This window comes from Haematobia irritans, chromosome 1 (genome assembly GCF_050003625.1).
Source record: "Haematobia irritans isolate KBUSLIRL chromosome 1, ASM5000362v1, whole genome shotgun sequence".
In the NCBI taxonomy this organism is placed as follows: domain Eukaryota; kingdom Metazoa; phylum Arthropoda; class Insecta; order Diptera; family Muscidae; genus Haematobia; species Haematobia irritans.
Window position 1 is genome coordinate 224,317,844 of NC_134397.1, and position 18,560 is coordinate 224,336,403.

General features: G+C 33.0%; 1 protein-coding gene and 1 long non-coding RNA gene across 3 annotated transcripts in view; both read left to right on the forward strand.

Annotated features, from left to right (window-relative positions):
• Nucleotides 1-139: 139 nt before the first annotated feature.
• LOC142219499 (uncharacterized) lies at nucleotides 140-1,068 on the forward strand. The gene is made up of 3 exons (XR_012717605.1): nucleotides 140-606; nucleotides 672-746; nucleotides 826-1,068. It is a non-coding gene; the product is annotated as an uncharacterized LOC142219499 (long non-coding RNA).
• Nucleotides 1,069-3,476: 2,408 nt separating this feature from the next.
• Nucleotides 3,477-18,560, forward strand: part of sp3 (phosphatidylinositide phosphatase spermathreecae) — a 37,810-nt gene continuing 22,726 nt past the window's right edge. Inside the window, exons 1-9 of one of the 2 annotated variants that reach the window (XM_075292921.1) lie at nucleotides 3,477-3,887; nucleotides 12,939-13,603; nucleotides 13,664-13,958; nucleotides 14,027-14,547; nucleotides 14,614-14,684; nucleotides 15,629-15,844; nucleotides 16,110-16,346; nucleotides 16,411-16,727; nucleotides 16,793-16,920. In XM_075292921.1, the coding sequence (XP_075149036.1) occupies nucleotides 3,791-3,887; nucleotides 12,939-13,603; nucleotides 13,664-13,958; nucleotides 14,027-14,547; nucleotides 14,614-14,684; nucleotides 15,629-15,844; nucleotides 16,110-16,346; nucleotides 16,411-16,727; nucleotides 16,793-16,920 (2,547 nt within the window). In that variant the 5' untranslated portion in view covers nucleotides 3,477-3,790. The remainder of the gene's footprint in view (nucleotides 3,888-12,938; nucleotides 13,604-13,663; nucleotides 13,959-14,026; nucleotides 14,548-14,613; nucleotides 14,685-15,628; nucleotides 15,845-16,109; nucleotides 16,347-16,410; nucleotides 16,728-16,792; nucleotides 16,921-18,560) is intronic. The other variant, XM_075292922.1, reaches the window with a different exon arrangement.

An 18,560-nucleotide genomic window follows, 5' to 3' on the forward strand; every position in this document is an offset into this window, starting at 1 on the left:
TTATTCCATGTTGCATTTCAACATTTTTACTAAAGTGTGACGGCCACCATATAACATATGAAATACATTTCGTACAATTTTACCATTCATATGAGATATTGTACAACTTTTAAACATTTGAAGTATTTCATTGGCTACTATGGAATTTCTGGCATGTCTCATATTCAGCGACGTTTCTTTGCGCAACACGCTTATATTAAGGCGGATTCGCCATTTTCCTTTATTAACTGTTGCCATCGTCATACTCAAATGAGAAGGTTTCGGTAGTATTACCCTATAACTGGCCAAACAGCACGTCTAAAAATCCCATTATGTATACATGAGTGCCATCTATTGGTTAGAAAGGACAACGCACATGTCATAGATGGTTGTATAGAAAGGGGAGTAGCAAATGCAGAGTTGTGATGAAAAAAGAGAGTTGTGGAGACTGACCTTTCACAAAGTCGTGAGACAGGCATAGCACAACTGATAGCAACTCACGCTTGTCATTAGTGAAGTTGAAGTCAAAGCCAGTGTGTGCAAATAAGGTACTCCCATATAGGAGTTTATGTGGCGTTATTGTTGCTAGTGCGAAATAACCTGAAAATTTGAAATATAATAATTTCGGTAAAGTTTTGGACTTTTTGAAATATTTTGGACGGTGTTATAGTGTTTAATTTTTTTTAATATAGATATTATTGCGACATTAATAAGCGGTTTTATTGGATTTATGTTAACTTCTCGTCATTTTATAAAATACACCTCGGGTAAGAATAAATGGACAATGTGCGCCAGCACAAATGTTACATTTCTTTTTATCTAATTATTATATTTTGCGAATAATAGGATTTGTGTCGAGACTAAGGGAGTTTGGGATTAAGAAACCCTGTGACACTACTGGTTTCGCTAATTGGTAATTCGCCTGTCATTTGGTCTATGGAGTTTTGGGACATACCTACCCTGAAGGCACTCGAAATCCCGAGGTTAATAACCTCTGCTATATGAAAACAATGTTGAGTGAGTACATGTAATATAACAACATGTTGCAGAAACTTTATACATATGAGCAAATTCTTTAAAAATTGACCACTCCAAATAAATACATTAAAAAAAACTATTCAAAAAAACAAGAAATTGAAAGTTACAAGAAAGTAAAAAGAAGACGTAAATTTTTGCATAAAATTTGTTACGTAACTGGAAAATCACGTGGCTTCACTATTTCAACTTCTCCATTTTGTAAAAACGCAAAAACAAAAATAGAGAAAAAAAAGAAATCTTCAAAATTTATTTAACAACAAAAAAACCAATAATTCAATTTAAACAAAAAAAATTAAAAGAAAGAAAAAGTACAAAAAATCAAAAAAAGTAAAATTTTCGAAAAATATTTGAAATTCATTTAATAAAATAAATACAAAAATCAAATAGTAAGATTTTTGCAAAAATATTTGAAACCCTAAATAATGAAATTATATACAAGAATCGAAAAATTAAATCTTTGAGAAAATTTTTGAGATATTAAACATATAAAACCCTTTTTAAAAGAAAAACAAAAGAAACAAACACAATCACATGTTAAGCATGTAAATTTAAAAATAATTCAAAATTGTTACTGTTAAAAAAAAAAATTAAACAAAAAGAACGAAATCTCATATGAAAACCTGTAACCTATAGAAATAATTTTGTATTCGAATAATAATAGTAACATCCAAATTCATTTTTTTAATTTTTTTTTTTTTTTTTTTCCTTTATTGTTCCTCTTGGGAGCATAGGGCTTCTACAAGAATTTTATATCTACTTTTATCGATACATATAATTTTAATATCGTTTAGTGTCTTGTTTATTCTTAATAATTCAGTTTGTACAGTTCTGCGCCATGTATTTTTGGGTCGCCCTGGTCTTCTCGATCCTTGGGGGTTCCACTCCATGGCCATTCTAGAGATGCTGTTTGTCGGTTTCCGTAATGTATGCCCAATCCATCTCCATTTTCGTCTAGCAATTTGTCTTGTTATTGGTTCTTCATTTACTTTTGTATACAGTTCTCCATTTGTTATTGTATTGGGCCAGAATATACCACATACTATGCGGAGGCACTTGTTGATAAAAGTTTGAATTCTTTGTGCTATGTTTTTAGACATGAGCCAGGTTTCGCTTCCATATAAAAGTATTGACTTCACGCACGAATTGAAAATCTTTATTTTTGTGTTCTGAGATATTTGTCTTGCCACAAAGACAAATTTTTTTAATATTTAGTGAAAAAATGAGCATAGTGAAATAAAATGTATAACGAATGATGTTGATAAGAAAAAGTTAATACAATTTGGATTTTATTATTAGCATTCCATTAGTAATTTGTATATTATTATATATATCTATTTCTAAGTGATATATAGCAATAAGTTTATATACAATTTTATTTATGAAAAATTTCACGAAACCCATTATAATGAATTCGAAACAATATATTGAAATGTGAATCCATTTATGAAATTAAAAATGTGCTGAGTATTTAATTAAAGGATTGAGGATGTAGCCGGTTTGTAAGAGAAGTGTCGCGTCAATTTCTTGGGAGATTCTTTATATGAATAATGGGCTGAAAGGATCTCAAGGATGATCTATATAAGGGTCATGTTAAGGGGGGGTAGCCTGACGAACCACATCCAACAGGTTCGGTAAATCATTAATAAAATTCATTTTCATTTCCGGAATTGTATAAAAACATTTAAAGAATGTCCGTCTGTCCGTCTTTCTGTAATAAGAAATTCATATTTGAATTTCTACTTGTTCACCGTTAAGAAAAATTAAAAGAGAAATTATTATCAACACCTGGCACTATTTTTAAATGAATGGATAATAACGGATCGAAACCCACATTTCCGGCGAGCTACAGCCGCAGCTTAAATTCATAGTGCCACCGTTATCACCACAAATCTTGTCCATCACAAAAGCGCCGTCCAGACAATAAGTTTATATGGTCGACAGTACCCGTGTCGAACATATCCCAGAAATTGGCCACATTATAAGATATGCTCGAAAACATAATCAATACTGCTGTTTGGTAATTGGATCAATAACACATTTATCGATATTTTACTTACCTCCGACAATTCTTAGAGTTCGGCCACACTGTAAGATTCTTTACAAGCACTGATATTCCGTCCGGAAAAACTTATAATCTGGATGGCGCATAATATACCTTTAAAAATGTTATACTACGTCCAACATGTGTTTGAAATCTCCTTTTTGACATTTAAAATTTTGCTATTGTATGAAAAATGCGAATTGCAAAACTTGAGCCTAGTGTGAGCGCTTAACAACTTTTTATTTTACTTTGTACACCCCACATATAAAAGCTTAAATTGTTTGAAGATAAATCGTTCACTTTCGTAGTCACCAACAACTTTGGAACGCTTTTGAATAATGAGGTTGTCATGGCAACCCTATTACCCCATAAATCAAAACAAATCCAAATGTCTTTGCTTTTATTGTCAGTTGTGTTGTCAGTGTCAAAAGGAAAAAATAGAGAAAAATATATTCCTCGAAAGAATTAAAAATTTACTTAGAGAAAACGCAAAAGTTATTAACTACGATTGGCAAAACCCATTTAAATTTTATTTTGCGGTCGTGTTAAAAACCGATTTGCTATTTTGAATCTGTAAACAATGAAATGTAATGTGGATAAAAACTCCATATTTGCTAATTAATCTTTAATTATTTCATAAAAAAAAATATTGTGCAAGAACAATATGCTGTGTTAATACCAATAGTATAGTTTAAAAAATTGTAATTAATCTTAATATAAAGCAACAACGAAATGGAAGTGTTTCAAACAGATAACTATTATATATTCGTCAAACGAGAAAAGAGCCTTTGGTGGTCACGGACAACATCGGAATTTACTATAAAAGCAGGTAAATGGAAGTAGCCAGTTTACACTTGCTATGCACATCCAAAGAAAGTGGATATGCTCATAATAAATTGATTAGTTTAACAAAATTTGCTTCCTGCTTTTTCCAATTGTAGATAAACAAATAAGTTATCCAAGTTTCTGTTTAGATGGTTCGGTGGTGGGGGTTGGTCACAAAAGTTAAGCATTGATTTTTTACAATAGGGGGGATGTATTAATAATTCGTACTTGCATTAACAGTGAGTCACGGAATGTAAAGAATAAAATAATTCTGAATCGTCAGATTGCCAGCAGTTGAAAGGGGGTGGAGATTTGGTGTCTGGATTTATATATTATTCAAAATTCAATAATAAATGAGTTTTGATAATGTGTATTGCTTTGTTTAAGAATAAATTGATTTGTAAGGCGTTTACCCTTATCCAAGTTTTTGCACATTATTTGACTTTCTAAAATAAAAAAGACAAATATGTGTTTTTTTAAATATGAAACACAAATAAATTAAAATTTTACTTTGTCCGCCTTTTGTTACGTTTATGATTCTATCTTCTCCTACAAGGAATCAATTTTAACTATGACACTTGTCGGTGGCTATTATACAAAAACTATGATTAGTGTCTCTAATTCATTATAACCCAATGCTTAGGTCCTTCTAAGATATTTTGTGAACGGGTCACTCATAAAATTGGTGCATTCTCTAGTGTATTGTGTATTTCATCAGTCATGTCCCGCTCTGATTGCCTTTCATACCCCATGACCCTTCATGCCGCTAAATATTTACCAACACAATTTTTTTAACTTCTAGTAGCATATCATGGGGACTTGATGATTTGTCGATTAATTTCTGCCAGATAAACCAAAGGTACGCGTGTCTTGTAGCCGTTTTTGTGCTGTTGAGGAACATGTCAGGCACGCTATTTTTAAATCTGCATTGTCATGCAAAATCACCCTACCAATAGATTCTTCTTAACTCTGTGTAAGAGAGTTATCTTGGGAGCCTTTTATTTCTAATCCTATGCGGTGACCGTTGGGAACATTCCTCATGATGACCTCTATAGCCATTTTTATTGTTTGGTAGTCTTCTTCCCAAGACGATGGTTAGGTTAGGTTAGGTTAGGTATAGTGGCAGACTCATATTGCAGGCTCACTTAGACTATTCAGTCCATTGTAGGGTTGTCACTCGGGTTGTCACTAAATCCCGTCACGAAATCCCAGGATTTTTTACTTTGAATAATTCCAATTTATTAAATTTGTGGCTTTTTATGATTGTTTATTAATACATTGGAGTGTTCATTCAGTGCAAACGCCCCTTAGATTTCATACCCGAAAATTGAGTTAATGAACATTTAATGTATACCTTGAGTAAGAATTTACTATACATGAGGTAAAAAAAAAACAAAATTTTATCAAATAACGAAGTAAACGATAAGGTCCTGCTTTGAACATTGAGTTCATGTGAAATGGAATTCGTGCAACATAAAATAATAAGCAATGATGAAAGGTCCGTCGACAATATGACAAAATCGCGTTTATCTGATAAAAATTAGGATGCCTTGATATTTTTAAAAAGTTACTTACAACGATTAAGTACGAAAAACAAACAAGTATACATGGCCGTAAGTTCGGCCAGGCCGAATCTTATGTACCCTCCACGTGGAAACTTCTACGAAAGACTGTCATCTACAATCGAATTACTTGGGTTGTGGTGTCTTAAATCGTTTTCTAAATTGTGAGTTAGTCCATACGTGATATATATTAGACAAAAAAGGTATGTGTATGTAAGTCTACAAATAATTACGAATCGATATGGACTTTTGCACGGTACGTAGGGAGCCAGAATGGAAATATGGGGGTCGCTTATATGGGGGCTATATACAATCATGAACTTGATATGGACCAATTATTGTGTGATTGGGGTTCGATTTATCTGAGGTCTATATATAACTATAGACCGATATGGACCTAGTTAGACATGGTTGTTAACGGTCATATACTAGCACAATGTACCACATTTCAACTGACTCGGATGAAATTTGCTCCTCCAAGAGGCTCCAAAACCAAATCTCGGGATCGGGACTGATATGGACTACTTTTGGCATGGTTGTTAAATATCATATACTACCACCACGTATCAAATTTCAACCAGATCGGATGAATTTTGCTTCTCCAAAAGGCACCGGAGGTCAAATCTGGGGATCGGTTTATATGGGAGTTATATATAATTATGGACTGCTATGAACCAATTCCTGCATGGTTGTTGGATACCATATACTAACATCACGTACCAAATTTCAACCGAATCGGACGAATTTTGCTCTTCCACGGGGCTTCGGAGGTCAAATCTGGGGATCGATTTATATGGGGCCCATATATAATTATGGACCGATTTCGACCAATTTTTGCATGGGTGTTTGAGACCATATACGTACCAAATATCACCTGAATCGGACGAATTTTGGTCTTCCAAGAGGCTCCGGAGGTCAAATCTGGTGATCGGTTTATATGGGGCCTATATATAATTATGTGGACCAATTTTTGCATGGTCATTAGAGACCATATACTAACACCATGTACCAAATTTCAGCCGGATCGGATCAAATTTGCTTCTCTTAGAGGCTCCGCAAGCCAAATCGTGGGATCGGTTTATATGGGGGATATATATAATTATTGACCGATGTGCACCAATTTTTGCATAGTTGTTAGAAACCATATACTAACACCATGTACCAAATTTCTGCCGGTTCGGATGAAATTTTCTTCTCTTAAAGGCTCCGCAATCCAAATCTGGTGATCGGTTTATATGGGGCCTATATATAATTATTCACCGATGTGGACGAATTTTTGCATGGTCATTAGAGACCATATGCCAACACTATGTACCAAATTTCAGCCGGATCGGATCAAATTTGCTTCTCTTAGAGGCTCCGCAAGCCAAATCGGGGGATCGGTTTATATGGGGGCTATATATAATTATTGACCGATGTGGACCAATTTTTGCATAGTTGTTAGAAACCGTATACTAACACCATGAACCAAATTTCAGCCGGATCGGATGAAATTTTCTTCTCTTAGAGGCTCCGCAATCAAAATCTGGGGATCGTTTTATATGGGGGCTATATATAATTATGGACCGATGTGGACCAATTGTTGCATGGTTGTTAGAGACCATATACTTACACCATGTACCAAATTTCAGCCGGATCGGATGAAATTTGCTTCTCTTAGAGGGTCTGCAAGCCAAATTTGGGCGCTATACGTAAAAGTGGACCGATATGACCCATTTGCAATACCATCCGACCTACATCAATTACAACTACTTGTGCCAAGTTTCAAGTCGATAGCTTGTATCGTTCGGAAGTTAGCGTGATTTCAACAGACGGACGGACGGATGGAATTGCTCAGATCGACTCAGAATTTCATCACGACCCAGAATATATATATACTTCATGGGTTCTTAGAGCAATGTTTCGATGTGGTTCAAACGGAATGACAGAGTTAATATACCCCCATCCTTTGGTGGAGGGTATAAAAATCCTTAAAATATTTTGTTGAGTAAGAAAGCGATATGAAATTGCTTGTTAATTAACTTTTTTTTTATTTTTCTATTTTTTCATATTGTTTAGTTGGAGTAAGTTTTCGTTAAGTATGATAGCAATTTGAAATTGCTTTTTAATTTACTCTTACGTTCCTTTTTTTTTGTTAAAAAATTGAAGTAAACTAAATTGGTTTAATGTACAACAATTTTTTGGTGATGTATTTAAAAAATCACGAAATCTTCTTATCACTGAGTTCTAATAAAATTCAATGACAAGGGAACTCCACATTGCATAGAAAACACTTAAAGAAGGTTTGAAACCCTCAAAAATGTCACCAGCATTACAGGGAGGGGATAATCCACCGCTGAAAAAAATTTTTGGCGTTGGGTCGAAACTGGGTTTGAACCCACGACCCTGTATATGCAAGGCGGGCAATGTACCACGGTGGCTCCATCCAGGACGATGCTGCTCTGATAAAAAAGATAGATTTGCCTCCGTGTGAATTCTGGCTATTCACAAAGGCGTCTACTCCGGGGCGAGGAATAAGGAGATAAAAACTGCATGGGAAAGGAGCTAATGCTATACCGGAAAAAGGTTATTTGGCATGTTGTTGTTATCGTTACAGTGTTGTGTTATTCTCCATTTCTATTTTACGGTTTTGGTACATCAGCTTGTATTCACATTTAGGAACTCTGCGACTAAGATGGGATGCATTCAGTGTAATCTGTTGGTGAGTCGGATAGGATTGTCCGGGCAAGCGAAAAGGTCAGGCAAATCATGGGCCATTGGTTGTAGATCCCATAAACCAGAACGAGTCCATCAAAATATGATTTATGTGTAGCATTTGATCACGTGTATTTTGGCCCAAAGAATATAGGGGTTGGAACTGGAATATGAACGCATTTAAAGCTAACATTTTCATCATGTTATATTTTATTTTTAAATATTGAAATCCTTAGCTATTTCTCGCTAGTCATCCTTCTGTGTTGTAGGTGTAAATAAAAATCATAGCCTGTAATTTGTTGGTAATTACATGGTTTGACCATGCCTAATAAATCTAATATCATTGTTTATCCTTAAATTATATCCATATTTTTTCAATACATCCACCAATTCTCCTTAATTGATTTAGTCACGCAAGTTTCTGGTTTGACACTAAAGTTTATTCTTGGAAGGTGAATGTCGCTGCATGACCTAATTTCAGGCTAAATTTATATGATTTTAAATGATGACACTTTGTTGCATATTGTATTTATTATTAATAAACTTGAATAATTTGTTGGAAAAAAGGGAATACTTGGAAATTCGATATTTGATTAAACTGACATTTTGATATCTTAGGCCATCTATCGCAATAGAACCCACTTTAATAGCTTTCAAATCGTTTGGCTGAAAAAGGGGTATTGTGTGCCTATATTTACAACTTTTACTAGCTTTTCTCACCATCCAAAATAATAGGCTATGCAATAATTGAAAATAGAATAGAATGAAAAGTCATTCAGTTGGCAATATTTCATATTTACACAAAATAAAATAATTTAAGAAGAATTTTGAAATTTTTTAACTGCGTGCAAAGGAATATAGGAATCGGAATTGGGGAACAAAAACAAATATTAATCATCCAAAATTGGTTTATAGTTTTTCCAAATACTACCCATTAAGATCTATATACCTTTGCATACGTTTGAACCAATTGTTGAAGCACTTTGTCACTCTAATCGAGGTATCTGAACGCAGCAACCGCATCTTAAGGTGTCGAAAAACGTCGACATATCATTTTCTTTATTACGTACGGGAATAAGACAAAATCATTTTGTCAAAATCTTATTTCAATAGAAAATTTTCTTTTTAGAGAAAATTTTATTTCTATAGAAAATTTTGTCAAAATTTTACTCCTAATGAAAATTTTATTCCTAAATTAAAGTTTATCAAAATTTTAATTCTATAGGATTTTGTCAAAATTTTATTCTTAAGGCCGGTATGCACCTCTAGCGAAAAATTTCATTCCCATAAGAAATGCATTGCTTTTTATGCTAACGAAATTTTCGGTAGCTTTCAATTTCGTAAGCTGGTACGCACCTCTAATGAAAATAACAGGGTTGTCAAAAGCATATTTTGGCAGCAAACATTTAATTTATTACAATCATTGTGTGCGTAAAAGTTTTAAAAGGTCTGTAAATAATAAACAATTTATTTGAGGAATATTTGGAACATATATTAACAATTTTTAAAAAAGATTAGCTGGTTTAAAATTTGTGTACACAGCCCTGTTTTTTTTTTGTTGTAGACTTAAATAAATTTTTGCTACCGAAAATTTCGCTAGAGGTGCATACCGTCCTTTAGAGAAAATTTCATCAAAATTTTATTCCTAAAGAAAATTTTACCAAAATTTTTTCCTAAAGAAAATTTTGTCAACATTTTATTTCTATACAAAAATTCTATAGGGTTTTGTAAAAATTTTATTCCTAGCGAAAATTTCATCAAAATTTTATTCCTAAACAAAATTTTATCAAAATTTTTTTCCTAAAGCAAATTTTGTCAAAATTTTATTTCTATCGAAAATTTTGTCAAAATTTTAGTTCTGTAGAAAATTTTGTCCAAATTTTATTTCTATAGACAATTTTGTCAAAATTTTATTTCTATAGAAAATTTTGTCAAAATTTTATTTCTGTAGAAAATTTTGTCAAAATTTTATTTCTGTAGAAAATTTTGTCAAAATTTTATAGCTATAGAAAATTTTGTCAAAATTTTATAGCTATGAAAATTTTGTCAAATTTTTATTCCTATCGAAATTTTTTGTCAAAATTTTAATTCTATCGAAAATTTTGTCAAAATTTTATTTCTATAGAAAATTTTGTCAAAATTTTATTTCTATAGAAAATTTTGTCTAACTTTTATTTCTATAGAAAATTTTGTTAAAATTTTATTTCTGTAGAAAATTTTGTCAAAATTTTATTTTTATAGAAAATTTTATCCAAATTTTATTTTTATAGAAAATTTTATCCAAATTTTATTTTTATAGAAAATTTTGTCAAAAATTTATTTCTATAGAAAATTTTATCAAATTTTTATTTCTATAGAAAATTTTGTCAAATTTTTATTTCTATAGAAAATTTTATCAAAATTTTATTTCTATAGAAAATTTTGTCAAAATTTTATTTTTATAGAAATTTTTGTCAAAATTTTATTTCTATAGAAATTTTTGTCAAAATTTTAATTCTATAGAAATTTTTGTCAAAATTTTAATTCTATCTAAAATTTTGTCAAAATTTTATTTCTATAGAAAATGTTGTCAAAATGTTATTTCTATAGAAAATTTTGTCCAAATTTTATTTTTATAGAAAATTTTGTTAAAACTTTATTTCATTAGAAAATTTTGTCAAAATTGTATTTCTATAGAAAATATTGTCAAAATATTATTTCTATAGAAAATTTTGTCAAAATTTTATTTCTATAGAAAATTTTGTCAAAATTTTATTTTTATAGAAAATTTTGTCAAAATTTTATTTCTATAAAGGGTGATTCTTTTGAGGTTAGGATTTTCATGCATTAGTATTTGACAGATCACGTGGGATTTCAGACATGGTGTCAAAGAGAAAGATGCTCAGTATGCTTTGACATTTCATCATGAATAGACGAACGATCTGCCACAACGTCGAATTTTCAGTGAATGGGCCCTAGAAAAGTTGGCAGAAAATCCGCTTGTTTATCGACAAATTTTGTTCAGCGATGAGGCTCATTTCTGGTTGAATGGCTACGTAAATAAGCAAAATTGCCGCATTTGGAGTGAAGAGCAACCAGAAGCCGTTCAAGAACTGCCCATGCATCCCGAAAAATGCACTGTTTGGTGTGGTTTGTACGCTGGTGGAATCATTGGACCGTATTTTTTCAAAGATGCTGTTGGACGCAACGTTACGGTGAATGGCGATCGCTATCGTTCGATGCTAACAAACTTTTTGTTGCCAAAAATGGAAGAACTGAACTTGGTTGACATGTGGTTTCAACAAGATGGCGCTACATGCCACACAGCTCGCGATTCTATGGCCATTTTGAGGGAAAACTTCGGAGAACAATTCATCTCAAGAAATGGACCGGTAAGTTGGCCACCAAGATCATGCGATTTGACGCCTTTAGACTATTTTTTGTGGGGCTACGTCAAGTCTAAAGTCTACAGAAATAAGCCAGCAACTATTCCAGCTTTGGAAGACAACATTTCCGAAGAAATTCGGGCTATTCCGGCCGAAATGCTCGAAAAAGTTGCCCAAAATTGGACTTTCCGAATGGACCACCTAAGACGCAGCCGCGGTCAACATTTAAATGAAATTATCTTCAAAAAGTAAATGTCATGGACCAATCTAACGTTTCAAATAAAGAACCGATGAGATTTTGCAAATTTTATGCGTTTTTTTTTTTTGTTAAAATTTTAATTCTATCGAAAATTTTGTCAAAATTTTATTTCTATAGAAAATGTTGTCAAAATGTTATTTCTATAGAAATTTTTGTCAAAATTTTAATTCTATCGAAAATTTTGTCAAAATTTTATTTCTATAGAAAATATTGTCAAAATGTTATTTTTATAGAAAATTTTGTCAAAATTTTATTTTTATAGATAATTTTGTCAAAATTTTATTTCTGTAGAAAATTTTGTTAAAACTTTATTTCTGTAGAAAATTTTGTCAAAATTTTATTTCTGTAGAAAAATTTGTCAAAATTTTATTTCTGTAGAAAATTTTGTCAAATTTTTATTTCTATAAAAATTTTTGTCAAATTTTTATTTCTATAGAAAATATTGTCAAAATGTAGGTCATCTTGATATTTTAGTTATCTATGGCTTCAAAAGCTCAATCTTTATAACTCTAACGTCTATATCAACTACTTTTTAGGAAAACTGCTTGCTCTTTAAATATATTCAAATTTCCATGTTTGTTATGGTAGACCAGGCTATATTTTTGTGTATAACTTTTTGATTTCAATAATTTTCAATATAAAGGCCGGTATGCACCTCTAGCGAAATTTTCGGTAGCAAAAATTTATTTAAGTCTACAACAAAAAAACAGGGCTGTGTACACAAATTTTACAAAATGCATTGCTATTTATGCTAACGAAATTTTCGGTAGCGTTCAATTTCGTAAACTGGTACGCACCTCTAATGAAAATAACAGGGTTGTCAAAAGCATATTTTGGCAGCAAACATTTAATTTATTACAATCATTGTGTGCGTAAAAGTTTTAAAATGTCTGTAAATAAACAATTTATTTGAGGAATATTTGGAACATATATTAACAATTTTTAAAAACGATTAGCTGGTTTAAAATTTGTGTACACAGCCCTGTTTTTTTGTTGTAGACTTAAATAAATTTTTGCTACCGAGAATTTCGCTATAGGTGCATACCGGCCTATATCGTAAAACTTTCAATTTGTAATACATATCTTTTTACCCCTTAATTTTAAAGAAATTTGTAATACATACCTTTTTTCACCTTAATTTTAATAAAAAATATTTAACTTTTACTCCTTTTTAGGATGGGATCTCTCTTCTGTGGATGATATCGAATGTATTGGCATAACTCATGGCATTGTTGGTGTAATTTCGCTACCCAATGTCTATGAATCGCATCTTGTGATAATAAAGGAGGCTACACCGGTTGGTGTACTTTATCCGCCACACTTAGTGTATAAGATTAAATCCATATGTATTTTAAGTGCCGATGAGCCAGATACTACTTTAACGCCATGTACTCGTCACTCCAGAAGCTCGAATTCAGCAACACCAACTCATTCTAGAAATTCCTCAACAGGATCGTCCTCTTTAAATAATGTCAATGCCAATTCGTCTACATCTTCACGAACGAAACTCTTTGAAGGTAATCAATTGATGAATAAGACATGGGGTGCTGTTAAAAGTGCTGGAACAACTATTAAAAATACCACACAACAAGCAGCAGCATTGGCATCGAACCAAGTGAAATCATCGGTGGGCATTAGGGATCCATCACGTATAGAGAAACGTATTACAGAAGAATTGCACAAAATATTCGATGATACCGATAGTTTTTATTTTTGTTTCGATCATGATATTACCAATAATCTACAAAGACATTTACCAGCAGATTCTACAGATGAACAAACACCGGATGAGAGATTCTTTTGGAATATGCATATGATTGAAGATTTAATTAAATTAAATGTAAGTTAAGGAAATATTTAAAAGGTCGTAGTCTTCAATAATAAATTGTTCCCATTTTAGGACAAAACTTGGATTTTACCAGTCATTCAAGGATTTGTCCAAGTAGAACCCTGTGTAATTGGTAATGAATGCTTTACCTTGGCTTTGGTTTCTCGAAGATCACGACATCGTGCTGGAACCCGTTATAAACGGCGTGGAGTGGATGAGAATGGTTATTGTGCTAATTATGTAGAAACCGAACAAATACTGTCATTTCGTCATCACCAATTGGCTTTTACCCAGGTTCGTGGATCGGTACCAATTTATTGGTCCCAACCTGGTTATAAATATCGGCCTCCTCCAAGGTTAGATAGGGGTAAGTGTGAAGAAAAGTGTGTGCATAAGCTTGACTTGGCACTATAAAAACATTTTGTGTTCGTTTAGGTGAACAAGAAACCCAGGAAGCCTTTGAGGCACATTTCTCCAAGGAACTCAATACCTACGATGGCATATGTATTGTCAATTTAGTGGAACAAAGTGGCAAAGAGAAACTTATAGGCGATGCCTATGCCAAACATGTGTTAAAATACAATAATGAACGGGTGGTCTATATCACCTTTGATTTTCATGATTATTGTCGTGGTATGCGTTTTGAAAATGTTTCTGCATTAGTTGAGGCTTTGGCTCCCGAGGCCGGGGCCATGGGTTTCCATTGGCGTGATCAACGTGGTGTTATATGTAATCAGAAATCAGTATTTCGTGTTAACTGTATGGATTGTTTAGATCGTACAAATGTTGTACAGACAGCCTTGGGTAAAGCTGTATTGGAATCACAATTAGTGAAATTGGGTATGGCACCACCTTATACTCCCATACCGGAGGCTTTAAAATCACCATTTATGGTATTATGGGCAAATAATGGTGATATTATAAGTAGGCAATATGCCGGAACTAATGCTCTTAAGGTATAGGATATAGTTATCACTCCAAATAGTCTGTGTTTTATTAACAAAATATTTATTTTTTTACAGGGTGATTATACACGTACGGGTGAACGTAAAATTAGTGGTATGATGAAGGATGGTATGAACTCGGCAAATCGGTAAGTAATCACAAGTTTATCTTAAGTTTTTGTTTATTGTTTTTTTTTTTTAATTTGTTTGTTTTTTCGGAAATAAAATTGTTGAAAATTCTTTGCCATTGCTTACAATTTTAATTATATGAGGGATGACATTATTTCATTTTACTAATGTTCTTATATCACATATACACATTGCCCGCATGCTTTTTTAATACTATTCTATTCATTAACTTTCTAATCTTTTGTTTTCAAAAGCATAAAAAAATAAAGCTTTGAAGACTATTCAAATAGTTGCGCGAAAATCGGTGTTAGTTCTCAGTGATAAGAGAGAAGAGGTCCCCTGTGATAGAGCTTAACACGGAATCGGGAAGCACTCAGTGATAAGAGAGAAGTTCACCAATGTGGTATCACAAAGGACTGAATAGTCTAAGTGAGCCTGATATATCGGGCTGCCACCTAACCTAACCTAGGGCCTATGCAAATATTTTACCAAATGTTGCTGAGGGCATTTGACAATTTTGGGTTTTGGAAACCTGCTAAACTTTCTATGACTATCGAAAAAATTCTGTTCCATAAAATTTCCAAAATTCTAACTAAAACTATTAATTGATTTATACTACACATCAGTAAATGTAACATATTTTACAAACTCGGAAATAATCTTACATTTGTAATCAGCAATAATATCTGCACGCATTGAATTTTTACTTCAAATGCTTTTGAAAACAATTCATTTAAAATTATCCATTCTGTTTATGAGATAATACTTCAACTAACTTTCCCCCTCCCCACTCCCTAACTATTCTTCTTTTTAGCACATATATGTAAAACAACAGATCATTCTTTCGGCTTTTCCAAATGAACTCTAACATTTCCTGTGTGTTATGTAATATTTTTGTTTTAAAACATTTTTGCACCGCCTCAACAAAAACTCTTCGTATCTCTTTCTTCTATTCTATTCGTAGTTTTTTCATACAAAATTTTGCCGATACATTTCGCCAATGCATGATTGATTTAATGCAGGGCCAATTAAATGATGCCCAACAATTGAAAGAGGATGAAGTGTTAACAACCATACTACAAATATTGTGCCCCTCGACACCAGCCCCAACAAGGGGCTACTTTTATGCGGGCGTCTTGCAACCGGAATTGCAATTATTGGAACAGGTCATCTATACAAGGTGGTGTTGTGGTAGCCATATTATGCCAAATACTAGCAGCAAGTTGCAATTGACAATAGATATTTTCAACAATTCCCTATTTCGAAATTATTATTTAATGCCTTTCATTACATTGTGTTTTATGTTGTCAATGCCGAAGGTATTTTTTTGGTTTTATTATTTCTGAAGCATATATCTCGATTTTCATGCTTTTCTTTTTATAGCAAAAAAAAAAAAATTAAATAGTTTATATTTCAAAAAGTAATTTTTGTTTTTGAATTTGCAGTTATTATCTGGCTCGTTTTAAGGATAGCTATCGCCAAGCCACCATTGATTTAATGTTGGGCAATCCAGTAACATCGGAATCTTTAAACGCTTTAGGGGGCCAAGCGGCCCCAGACGACACCGATGCCTCGGAAGGCGCCGAACACGCAAAATTGCTTGTGGAGGATTGTCGTAAGTTATTATTGGGCTCAGCTCAATATCCCATTGGTGCTTGGGGTCTTATCGATGCTGATCCAGGGTATGTTTTGCCCCTTAATTGTGAATAATATAATGAATTAAATTTACTCTTCTTCCTTTTATAGATCGGGAGATATTAATGAAACAGAAGTTGATAGTATTCTCTTGTTAACTGATGAAAGTTATATTGTTGCCGAATATGATTCGCATTTGGATAAAATTGTTCGTTTCGAAAAGGTTCTATTGGAAAATATTGTTATGATTGAATTGGGCATGTATCAACAGACCAAAATGTTCCAAGGCTCTTCACCTGCAATGCTCTGCTTGAGAATCAATTATACGGTAGATGGTGTGGATGGTTATTTCCATATGTTTAGATCAGCAAATATAAGATTTTTCAATAATATGGCCTATCCCATAAAGACACAAGAGGAAATTTCCGGTAAGCAATAACTTTATGGCAAAGATTTTAAACCAAGCTGATTTGATATTATTCTTTCGAATTAGAATCCATGCAATCTATAGTAGAAATGTTCCGTATAGCCTTGGACACTGTAGGAAATGATGCTAAATTCATAACTGGTGGTGTTTTACAACGACGTAAGAGTAGAAATCCTCTTCTGGAAGTACCCAAGGTAAGGAAATGTTTTTCTAAAAAAAAAAAAAAACAAAAAAAAAAAAACAAAAAAAAAAAAACAAAACAAGTATATACGGCCGTAAGTTCGGCCAGGCCGAAGCTTCTGTACCCTCCATGGATTGCGTAGCAACTTCTTCTAAACACTGCCATCCACAATCGAATTACTTGAGTTGCGGTAACGCTTGCCGATGGCAAGGTATCTTAAAACCTCTTAACACCGTCTTTTAAATTGTAAGTAAGTCCATACGTGGTATATATTAAATCAAACAAGTATATACGGTCGTAAGTTCGGCCAGGCCGAAGCTTTTGCACCCTCCACCATGGATTGCGTAGAAACTTCTACTGAAAACTGTCATCCACAATCGAATTACTTGGGTTGCGGTAACACTTGCCGATGGCAAGGTATCTTAAATTTTCCTAACACCGTAATATATACCACATAGTCCATACGTGGTTTATATTAAACTAAAAAAGGCCGATTAAATATATAATTATAAATATATAATTAGGTTTAAAGTTTCTATAGAAATAAAATTTTGACAACATTTTCTATAAAAGTAAAATTTGGAAAAATTTTTCTATAGAAATAAAATTTTGACAAAATTTTCTATAGAAATAAAATTTGGAAAAAATTTTCTATAGAAATAAAATTTTGACAAAATTTTCTATAGAAATAAAATTTTGACAAATTTTTCTATAGAAATAACATTTTGACAATGTTTTCTATAAAACTAAAATTTTGATAGATTATTTTTGGCTCGAGTGGCAACCATGATTATGAACCGATATGGACCAATTTTTGTGTGATTGGGGATCGGCTATATATAGCTATAGACCGATATGGACCAATTATGGCATGGTTATAAGCGGCCTTATACTAAAACCACGTTGCAAATTTTAACCGGATCGGATGAATTTTGCTCCTCCAAGAGGCTCCGGAGATCAAATCTGGGGAACGGTTTATATGGGGACTCTATATAATTATGGACCGATATGAACCAATTCTTGCGTGTTTGTTAGAGATCACATTCTAACACCATGTTCCAAATTTCAACCGGATCGGATGCATTTAGCTCCTCCAAGAGGCTCCGGAGGACAAATCTGGGGATCGATTTATTTGGGGGCTATATATAATTACGGACCGTTATGGACCAATTCTTGCATGGTTGTTAGAGACCATATATTAACACCACGTACCAAATTTCAACCGGATCGGATGAATTTTTCTCCTCTAAGAGGCTCCGGAGGTCAAATCTGGGGATCGGCTTATATGGGGGCTATATATAATTATGGACCGATATGGACCACTTTTGGCATGGTTGTTAAAGACAATATACTAACACCACGTACCAAATTTCAATCGGATCGGATGACTTTTACACCTCTAAGAGGTTCCGGAGGTCAAATCTGGGGATCGGTTTATATGGGGGCTACATACATACATAATTATGGACCGATATGGACCAATTTTTGCATGGTTGTTAGAGACCATATACTAACACCATGTACCAAATTTCGGCCGGATCGGATGCAATTTGTTTCGCTTTGAGGCTCCGCAAGCCAAATCTGGGGATCGGTTTTTATGGGGGCTATATATAATTATGGACCGAAGTGGACCAATTTTTGCATGGTTGTTAG